Raw genomic sequence first — 11,424 nt, forward strand, 5'->3', positions numbered from 1 at the left:
GGCATAGTAAGAACAGATTGGACCAGAGCAATACTTAAATTTCACAGGGCTAACACCAAGTTTTTAACTCCATGTCTGGTATACGGGGCTTCAGTTTCAAAGGTTTTAGATTGCTCAACTCCTTCAGCGTTAGTTACAGCAACATACATCTCTTTCTTGAACTGGTTCCACTCCCTGTATACAGCTTTCTTTGGCAGAAGTTTCACAAATCTGGCATCTCCAATGTCTTGGTGTCTCTACCACAACCCAGGCTTTACTTTCAGAACCTCACAGAATTGCCTCTTAGGGCTTTCTTAAAAACAAAAACAAAAGACAAAACCTCAACATCTTGGTAACACATTTCCTAATCTTATTAGAGCTCTGAAACCACTGAGAAAAGATCTATGATCCCTAAATCTTTCTTCCTATTAAAATTAATACTATGTTGATAGCACTATCTTGTTAAGTTGCTAGCTTGGGATGAATCTTTGGTCCCCTTGGACTGTGTTAGCAGCTGTTTTCATATACTGAACTGAAATTTCCCTCAGCAGGTATTTTCTACAAGAAAGTAACTCCATATGAGCTCTTTCACAAGTTGGAGGCTTAGCTATGTAGGATATTGAGAAGTGGAGCTCTCTATAACAATACTTATCTTCTTAAAAATTACAGTTTCCTTTTCAGTACACAACTTGATAACTCTGTTTCCTGGTGTTCTTTACCATTGTAGCTCTGCCTAAGAGTAATCAGGAGTAACCCTTCAGCAAACAGTGTTATGCTGTCTTGAAATTTGCTCTTCCACAGAAACTGATCCTTTATTTTATCCACAGACAAGTTTTTAGGACACCGGTATAATGCAGCTGCATTATTTGCTAAAATATCATCTGAATGGTGTCTACCTCAATTGCTGATATAGCCTTTGTTCCCCTCCACTATCTGCATTGCTCTCCATAGTACTGTCTTTCAGGTTCCTATTAGAACAGATCATTATCCTCTGCTTACAGAATTCAATTACTTTTCTAATCCAAAGTTGCAAAGTCTTTCAAGTTTAAAAAAAAAAATGATGTTCTTCACAGCAACAACCCCACTCTCTCTGGTATCAACTTTTATATTAATTATTTTTTGTTGTTATGATAAAGTATGATGATCAAAAGTAACATATAGACAAGTTTATTTTTGACATCAGCTTCCAGAATGTTAGAATACATAGCAGCAGGAAACTAAGAGATCACATCTCAACCATACACATTAATCAGAGAGAAAGAAAGCAGGAAGCAAGGTTAGTCTGTCAGCCCTCAAAGCCCACCCATAGAAATGTACTTCCTGGAGATAGACTATACTCCCAAGAGTTCTGTAACTTCACTAAGTAATGCCACCAATTGGGAACCAAGCGTGTTCAAACTGAACCTATTGAGACATTTCCCATTCAAGCCACTATAGCCTTTAACCTACATGTATACTATGTAAAGGAAGGTGTCTACAGAGGAAAATGTTCTTCATGTTTCCAAGCAAAGGACATGATCAACAGGAGAAGACCCCATTCTAGTAGATAACACAATTGGTAAAGAAAAATTAAAGGAGCCAAAGGCCCCCTCTGATGTTTCCAAGAGTAGTCACCTAAGGAACCTCACTAGACTTTTATAACAAGAAGAAGTTTTGGCCTCCTACATGGTTAAGAATATGCATTAGGAATGTATGAGTGTGATAGGGTTAGTTATCAACTTGACAAAGCCTAGTACCATCTTTTAGCATATCTATGAGTGATCATCTTGATTAACTTAAGTGGCACTGGAAGGTTCTTCTTGATTGTGAGTGAGATCAGCCAAGGAGAAGGAGATCCAGAATTATATAAATAAAAAGAGAAACCCACGTAGGAGCAGGAGATCCAGAATTGAATAAATGGAAATAGAAACCCACGTGGGAACAGGAGATCCAGAACTGAATAAATAGAAAGAGAAACCCACGTAGAAGCAGGAGATCCAGAGTTGTATAAATAGAAAGAGAAACCCATGCAGGAGCAGGAGATCCAGAGTTGTATAAATAGAAAGAGAAACCCGCACAGGAGCAGAAGATCCAGAGTTGTATAAATAGAAAGAGAAACCCGTGCAGGAGCAGGAGATCCAGAGTTGTATAAATAGAAAGAGAAACCCGCGTGGCACCACACACTCATTCATTGCTTTTCTTCTGACTATTGCTGCAATATGATAAATGTTCTCAGGCACATGCTACCTTATGTCCCCATTATGACAGACATTAACATGGAAGTGGGAGCTAAAATAAATCCTTCCTTTATTAAGTTATATTGATTGGAGTATTTTACACAGCAATAGGAAAGGAAACTAGGATAACATTGAAAAATAAATACTAATATTACAAAGTAAAACTGTATTAACCCCCAACCAGGATTCTTAAACAGACCAAGTTCAGCTGAGGACATAAAGCTCTTAAAGCCCATTGACAGTCATTAAAATAATGAGATTTAGCCACTTAAGAGAGCCTTACCATGTCCTTGAAACAGTTTCGGGGCCTTCCATTACGAGTCAGATAATAGAATCAACATGCACCAGACTCATGTCTTACAAAACTCAGAGCTCACTGTAATATCTTGCAACACGTGAAATCCTGCCGGTCATTTACTGTTATATCTAAACCTCGAGTACTCTCTCCAGGCCTGTTGTACAGAAACTCCATAAATTTCCCACAGGGCTAAACTAGATCTAGACAATTCTCTACTTTCCGACCTTCAGGCCACCTACCTCATGGGTGGAAGTGGTTTTATGGTGGCAGGCCAAAGATTATCAAGTCATACAATAGTAAGTATCACAGAGACCACAGACACTAAGCCCTTTCTAAGTAGTCACATGCCAGCCCCCAAATCAGAGCTAGCTGCCTTTTCTAAGACTCTCCAACTGGGGTCAGGGATGAATGAGAGGTGACATTTACATAGATTTTCCTGAGGCTTCCTGTTAAACCATACTCATGCAGTCATCTGGAAACAAGAGATTCTCTCACTGCCCTCAGTACTAAACATGCATGATCCCTGTGGCTTTGATGCTCCAGAAAGCATCTGAATTCAAACCTAGGTGGCCATTATGTATTTTTAAGTATGCCCAAAGGACAACTCTGACATCTGTGAGACTAACAAGCAAGGGGATGACAAGTTAAACAAGGCAGATTGACTTTTACTCCAGGCTGCGTAGCTCCTAACCCTACTCTAACCACTGTCTTATGTGCTCTATATATTCCTCAAGAAACTGGACAGGCCTTAGATCTGGACTTCACAAGTACCACAGAGGTTTGGTTATAGAGCCCAGAGCAGAAACTGTTATTACAACCACTTCATCCCCTATGAAGTCTTTTCTGAAAGATCTTTCCTCCAGACAGGCCTCTTCCTAGATCCAGATGTTCCTTACCCATCTCAGTATGTTACATCACAAGTACACACAATCATGGCTGTCACTAGTACCAGGATAAGTACAGCCAGATTCCACCCTTCTGGGATCACCTCCCCACATTAACCTAGGAGATTGGACCTACCTCAGAATCTTCCCACAGGATCTAAGACAGTGGTTTTCAACCTTCCCAGTGCTGTGACTCTTTAATATAATTCCTCAAATTGTGGTGACTCCAAACTATTAAATTATTTTTGTTGCTACTTCCTAACTGTAATTCTGCTTCAGGTATGAACATAGTATAAATAACTGTGTTTTCCAATGTTCTCAGGTGACACGCCAAAGGGGTCATGACCCTCAGGTTGCAAACCAGGATCATGACCTTCAGGCTGCAAACCGCTGCTCTAAGCTTCCCAGGCCAGACTGCACCAACAGCTCCCCATTAGTATAACTCCAGTCAAGTTGCAAGGCCTGCCATCATGGAATCATTTGTCCAGATTGAAGCTCCAACATATTTCTGGTAGTTTCATCGAAATCTTCATCTTCTGTTCCAGCAAGACAGAGCTGAAACAATCCACCCCTAAACTTTTAGGCTCCATTAAGTAGTCAGCTTTCTTTCTGTCACTTTTCTGAGCTCTACAATATAAGGTTTTAAATACACTTTTGTTTCTTGAGACTTTCACACATCTAGATAACATTTATTTTTTATATCCATGTCCCACTTCTCCTCCAACACTTCCCAGGCACCCATTTCTACATCTCCATCCTAAATTCATGTCAACATCTATAACTCTGAGTCCAATTACGCTGACTGTATGTTCCATGATGTGGGACCATACACTGGAATGTGGGCAACCTACCAGGGGCCATCCCATAACAGAGAACTGGTTTACCCTCCCCAACACTCTCCAACTGCCAGTAACTCCTCAGGAGGGGGGGGGTCTCATGAGTCCCTCCTCTATCCAACAGCCTCTAACTGACAGTAGCACCTCAGCAGGTGGGGGGTCTCATGAGTCCCTCCTCTATCCAACAGTCTCCAACTGCCAGTAGCTCCTGAGCAGGGGTGTGGGTGTCTCATGTGTCCCTCCTCTATCCAACATCCTCCAACTGCCAGTCACTCCTCAGTGGGGTAGGGGTCATGAATCCGTCCTCTATCCATGAAGGAATGTTGATTGGCTTTAACTTACACGGTTCTTGTGAAGGCAGTCATGGATTCTGGGGGTTCATATATCCATAGTCTGTTATACCCAGAAGGCATCGTTTTTCAGCAGTTGTCCCAAACCTCTGTCTTTTGAAATCTTTTCACCTTCTCCTCTTCTGTGGTGCTCTCTGAGCCTTTGGTGTGGACATGTGATATAGCTTGTATTTAGTACTAAGCACTCCATAGACTGCCCTTTCATTGTAAAAGTCACCTTCTCTGGTGAGGGCTGTGGCTGCAGTAATCTATTTCCACTTGGAGCTGGAAGGCTCTATGATAGAATTTTCTAAGCTATCTTCTCTTAGTCCCTGTAAATCCTATAGGACCCAACCTAGTTTAAAGAATTCACCTTACGGCTCTACTTTCAGGGAGACTTCTTTGACTTTTTCTGGATGGAAATCATCACTTATCTGTTGTGTGATGTTTTACTCTTTGTTTTGGGAAGGCACTCACCACCCAGCTCTCAAATAAATGACACAAAGAGACTTATTCTTACTTGCTAATGCCCAGCCTTAGATAGGTTTGTTTCTAGCCTGATTCTTTTAAATTATCCCATCTACCTTTGCCTTTGGGATTTTTCCTTTTCTTACTTCTATATATCATACTTTTAGTCTTACTATATGGCTCACTGGGTGGCTGGCCCCTGAAATCCTCCTCCCCTTGTTCTCTCATTGCTCCCTGATTCTTCCCCCCCCACCCAGATTTCTCCTTTTATGTGTATGCTGTTCCTGCCAGCCCTGCCTATTTCTCTCTCCTGCCTCACTATTGGCCATTCAGTTCTTTATTAGACCATAAGGTGTTTTAGACAGGCATAGTAACACAGCTTCCCAGAGTTAAACAAATGCAGCATAAACAAAAAGTAACACATCTTAAAATAATATTCCCCAACACTTAATTACATTTATAATCCCTGTTTCTATTTCTATATTGAAAACCTAAAGACTGGTGATACTCAGGTGTTTACTCATTGTCTTTTTGTTTAAATTCCTCTCAAGAAACCAACCCTTTCTTGTCAGAAGGTGACTCCTTTACCCTTGTTGGTCTAAGACATCTAAACAGTTCTTCCCATAGACTCTAAAGGACATTAAACTCCAGATAGTTATTTCATGGATATCAAACATTATTAATTTAATCTGATAGCCATGTTACTTACATCTTGATCTCAAAGCAATAGTCGAGCCTTGAACTTACTGCAGTCACCACCCTCCTCTCCTCTCCTCTCCTCTCCTCTCCTCTCCTCTCCTCTCCTCTCCTCTCCTCTCCTCTCCTCTCCTCTCCTCTCCTCTGCAGTTCCAGCCTTGTATTCCTTGTGTTGGTTCGAATGAGAGAGAACATCTTCCCATGGACTCAATGTATTTGAACCCTTAGTCAATGCCTGGGGGTTCTACTATGATGTATGCTCTTAATGTAAGAAGTATGTCACTTGAAGAGAGCTTTGAGCGCTTAAGGCCTTACTCTATTTCCATTTTTCTTTTCTATCTTTTCTTTGTGTTGGGATTTGAGATGTGAGCTTCAGCTTCCTATTCAGCTGCTGTGCCTGACGCTTGCTGCCATGCCTCTCTGCCATGATAGAGTCATAGCATTTTGGAACAGTAAGCCCAGATAAACTCTTCTTTCTCTTAGTTGTTTGTGTCACAGTACTTTATCACAGCAACAGAAGAGGAAAAAATACACCCCTTGTGGTACTTTTGACTGCAGGGCACATTAGCAACACTTACCAGTTCCCCATTTCAGCTCTAAAACAATTCCAGAAAAAGAGCATCTACCATTATCAGTTATTCAATCTTGCTGATAAGTCAAGGAAGAAAATTTACAGGCAATAGACTTAAAATAATAAACCAAAATGTGGAGTGTGACCAGGGATTTGTAGTGCCTTATTCGAAAAACTAGAGTCTCCTAATTGACTTATGGTGGTGCTTCATCCCAAGGGGCTAGACTAGAAAGGATGTTATGAAATGTACTATTTAACAAGATGGTGAAATATGTTGTTATCTATTCAAATATAACTCCCACTCAAATGACTCTACACTATTGCTCATGAGATAAGACCAAGCAAGATAAGAGCAAGCAACTTCTTACTATGATGTAAGCACCTCACTCCCTCTGAGGAATATTTTTTCTTATAATCCACCCACTGTGCTTCTGTTTCTCCACAGCATGCATTTATTATTAAAGCATGGCATGCTGGGTATGATAAGTACAAGATACAAGCAGAAAGTATTTACAAAGCAAGACTAATAGAAAAGATTTTTTTTTCTTTTCAAGAGAAGTTTCTTGGTTTTCATGTCTTGGGTTGTTTGTGTAGAGTTTGGTGCTGGCTGAGGTCAGTTTTCTACAAGAGGACATACTCTACTGAAAGACTTTTCTGAGTTCAAAGCACAAGAACTGTCTCCAAACAAGAACAACTATACTTGGGTTTAGAGTTAATTTATGTTCCTCATATATGAAGGAGGTAGCATGTGGTTATAGATAAAAATAGGTTGCCAATGGCTTTATAAGCTCAGGGTTATATTTTGATGTCCCTTGTTTCTGAGACAGAGAACTTTGGGCAATAAATTGAAGTAATTTGGACTAAAAGATCAAAGAGTTCCTTTCTACTTCCAGTTTATAAAGCTTGCACTTTAAGTCAGATAGTAATTAATAAAAGAAGTTGGGAAGGAAAAAAAAATGAGAATGAGAAATATGACAGGAATAAAAAGTGCCATGCTTTACTATAAATGATGATGTGATTTTTACCTGTTGTTTGGATGAGACAGAATTAATGCCTTTCTTTCCTAAACTTGACTGTGTCCTAGAAATTTCAATGTGTTTGAAACTTAAACTGTAGTTTGGCTTTACATCTAAATCCTGCTTAGTGTCCTCCCATTTTATCTTCTGGTTCCCAGGCCTAGGGCTGATGAAAACATCAAGGACATCCTCAAAGAGAAGATTACATGACGCAATTGTCACTGCTGTGTGTAAGCATGGTTTCGTTGTGAGACTAGCCACTCTTCACCCTGCCTTCCCCTCTATCCATGAAAGCTCATGATGGTGAAGCTTCAATAGCCCCAGAGACCACAATGTGTTTGATTAATCTTGTGTTGATTGTGTGATCCAATTTAACAGGAGGAGAGCTATTCAAGCTCGTCCTCTCAGCTTCACTTTGGACATATATTCGGTATATGACACTGTGTTCAGAGGCTTCGGACCCATGGGCATAGATCATGTACACAAAATCTCTGTCCAGTGAGAAAAGAGAAGTAGCTTTAGAAATATCTAACACTGTCGTGGAAATGATCAGGAGATTAATAAATGAACAGAAATGTGTGCAGGTGAGGAGGAGAATAATAGCATCTACCAGCCCGCTGAATATTTAATAGAAGCCATGTGTTTTACTAATACCTTTTCATTTAATCATTCCAAAAGCCATAAAAGCCATCCACAGAAGGCATTGTAACTGTTATCCTCATACAGCTGTGAGGAAACACTGTCCAGTGAGATCTGTCCCACCAAATGGAGCTTGGAGCTTGGCTAAAGAAAACATCATATTGTAGTACTTGATTACCTCCAAATCTGTAACAAAGCACTTTCTCAAAAGGACACTCCTCCCTCTGGTGCATTTTGATCTATTCTGATCTAAAGTTTGAAGATGGGGTCTGACCTTATCTATCAGTGACCAAGTAGTTGTCTCATGGAAATGCAGTTTGAAACTCATTAATAGTGCAGACTGTATATTATAACTTAGAAGCTATGGGTTATCACTGATGCTTGCAATTGCTATGGAAACCAAGTTCATATGCACCTTTTAGAGAGTCTGCTTTAAAACAGGGGAGGGCGAAGATGAAAGAAAGCATGTTTCTTGGAAGAATAAACTGTTTAGTACCCAACATGCATAAGCAGGTGCTGTGGTGCAAAAATGCTCTGCCTATACAATGATAACAACTCATATTTTTAGGGCACTAATAATGTCTAATATTGTATTAGAGAACTGTGTTTATGCTGGTGGATAAGAATACCTGGTGTCTTTTTTCATGCACACATATAGACACAGACAGCATACACTAACACACACAAGTTTTTCAGTTCCCACCAGATCTTTGCAATCTGTATTCTTAAGCCCTTCAAAGGCCTCTTGAACACGAAGCTTGGGCTGCTGAAACTCAGCCTTCTCTGTCTCTCACTGAATGAATGTTGACATTGAGTGTTTCATACTTCCATGTGTGATCTGAATTTTCCAATTACAGATTTTATAAATAGTAGTGTTAATTTTTTTCAAGATGTCTATAAGAAATTAGTGGTAGTATTCATCAAATTTAAATTTTGGAGGTTCTGTCTTCCTCTTTCCTGGCCTATGTATTTTCCTGCTCATTGATGTGGGACTGTGTTGTTGAAATAACAGAGTAAGCATCACCCTGTACCAAGGGAATTTTCAAGTATACACATCCTGTTGACACCCTTATGCTATTCTGTTCAGCATTCTTATCTGTTATTCCACATATGTTTGAATTAGTAATTGTTTCCCCTAAGTCTTTGTATTGCCTATCTGTAGGGCAGTGGGAGCTGCATCATCTTCTTCTTTTGAGCAAAAACAGATTCTCAAACTGGTTTCCCTGTCTTTTTCAATTTTTTAAAGATTTATTTTTATTTTTATGTGTGTAGGTGAAAAGTCTGCATATATGTCTCTGCACCACATGTATGCAATCCATCTGAAGGCCGGAAGATGGTGTTGGATCCTCTGGAACTGGAGTTACCGATGGGTGCCTGGAATTGAACCTGGGTCCTCTGCAAGGGCAATAAATGCGACTAATAGTTAATTATGTCTTAATGTTTGTATTTTATTTTTATTTTCAATTGTGTGTGCGTGTGGCAGGGAACGTGTGCATGAGGACAGAAGAGGGCATTGAGTCTCCTGGTAATGGAGCTAGAGTTGTAAGCAGCCCATTGCGGGTGCTAGAAACTTCACTTGAACCCTCTGCAAGAGCAGTGTGTACTCGTAATCACTGGACCATCTCTCCAACCTTCTTTGTCTTCATCTTCAGGTCTACGGGAACTTTGAAGACAGCACTCTTCTTCTGAAAATTGGTGCTCATTCTATAGTCATCTGGAAACCATTTCTCTTTCCACTAGGTATGTAACAACTACCAGAATGCTATCCTCTCCTCGACTCACCTGTGGCCTTAGTAGACACCATTTGAAAAACAAGCAGACACCCTCCCCACAAACCCTTAGGACAGGCTGTGCTTCATTCATTTTTTTTCCTCTCCCTACTGCTTGCAACCACACCAGACAAGTGTCTCTGCTGGGTAAATATATGTTCATTTGTTAGAAATGTGTCTTTGTAGCACTGAATGTCTCTAGTACCTTGTTCTCCAGTCATGAAATAACAAACTTCTAGAAATGGGGGACCCATGTGGCTATAAAAAGGGTACTATTATTTTTTGTAATATGTTCATTACCATTTCTAGCATATTGCCAAGTAGATAAGGGGTACACAGATTTTCATTCCCGCATTCTTTCCCACAAGTAGTTCTCAATCAAAAATTAGCTCAAGGCAGTCTTCAAATTAAAAAAGGAAGCCGATGATTATTGGCGCAGGAAATAAAGCACAGCCACAAAAGACAGACATTTAAGCCAATTTAATATTTTCTAAGATTACCATTTAATTCCTGCATGATGACCAAACACTATTAAATAGTTAAATGGATAAGTACTATTACACTAAGACCATGGGTTCTAAGAAGCAAGAAGCAGCGATGGTATAGGCAATGGCAGCAGCAACCGCAGATCTTAAACGCGTTTTGATGGAATTTCTAGATGTTCGTCGGAGCTTCTTCTGTAGTAGTCTTTTCTTCAAAAATCTGAATGAAGACGTGGTTGGTTTTCATCTTCCTCTACTTCAGACTGTAGCTCCTCCGAAATCAGTTGTCTGGCCAATTTGATGTTCAGTCCTTCGTTGTAATGTAGCTTTCTTTTCAGTTCAAATTGTCTTTGCCTTTCTTGCTTGTCCAGGAAGAATTTGCTGGTATGTGCACCGCTGCTTTCTTGCTCCTCACCCTGATAGCTGCCTCCAAAGGTGTCAATGGCTGCGAGTTTCTCCGCTAAGGTGTCAGGGGTTACAGCTTCCTTTCCTTGAACCTCACTCATGGTGTCTTCTCCATCGTGTGGCACACTGGCATAGGGATTGCCGGGCTCGTTCATCTTCATTAAGTCATAGTCTTTGTAGGATGGATAATGAGTTGCTAGTATGTTGGATTCGTCCCACTTCTGTGATTTCTTACGCTGCAACTCCTGGGTGCCAGGTCTTCCGGATGGCTGGGTGGAATCCTCCACTGAAGATGTTGAACTTTTGTTTTTGAGTATTCCCTTGATGGGGCGATGTGAGGTGGTGGAGGTTGCCATAACTGGGAAGCTGAGGGCCAAGTTAGATTTGGGCCAGTGCAGCCACTTGTCCGCACTCCGGACTCAAGCAAGAGCAAGATCTGTCTGGCGGACTGGCTCTCAGCACTCCAGTGGCAGTGCCAGGGCTGGGTAGGTCACAAAGGTCAGAGTGAGATAAGTCATAATGCACCCAGCTTCGTCATCGCGGCAGCTGCGGCTTAGCGGGCCTCTCTGGTGGCCATCTTGGATTTTGTTTTCTTATTGATTAATATAATAGAAAAATACCCGTTTGTGGTATATGAAAGAGAATCACTATTTTGGGACTTCTCTACACACTGTTCACAGGGAAGCTATGTGAAACATCTTTCTTACTATCTAACATTTAAAACTCACTACTTTGATTGCAAAGATGGGAGACCTTAACTAGATAAAAAATTTTCTCCTCTCCCTTATGCCCATCCATATGTCCCTCTACACACACACACACACACACACACACAC

The 11,424-nt window shown here is 40.6% G+C and overlaps 1 protein-coding gene across 1 annotated transcript; it reads right to left on the minus strand.

The window, feature by feature from the left end:
• Nucleotides 1–10,395: 10,395 nt before the first annotated feature.
• On the minus strand, nt 10,396–10,944 carry Ppp1r2c (PPP1R2C family member C). The gene has a single exon (XM_057760591.1). The coding sequence runs from the start codon at nt 10,942–10,944 to the stop codon at nt 10,396–10,398; it is 549 nt and encodes a 182-aa protein (XP_057616574.1).
• Nucleotides 10,945–11,424: the final 480 nt, after the last annotated feature.

The sequence above is a fragment of the Chionomys nivalis genome, chromosome X, assembly GCF_950005125.1.
Source record: "Chionomys nivalis chromosome X, mChiNiv1.1, whole genome shotgun sequence".
Taxonomy (NCBI): Eukaryota; Metazoa; Chordata; class Mammalia; order Rodentia; family Cricetidae; genus Chionomys; species Chionomys nivalis.

Bases quoted from the DNA above. Each gene is read 5' to 3' on its own strand.
- Ppp1r2c (XM_057760591.1), bottom strand. From the start codon at position 10,944: ATGGCAACCTCCACCACCTCACATCGCCCCATCAAGGGAATACTCAAA.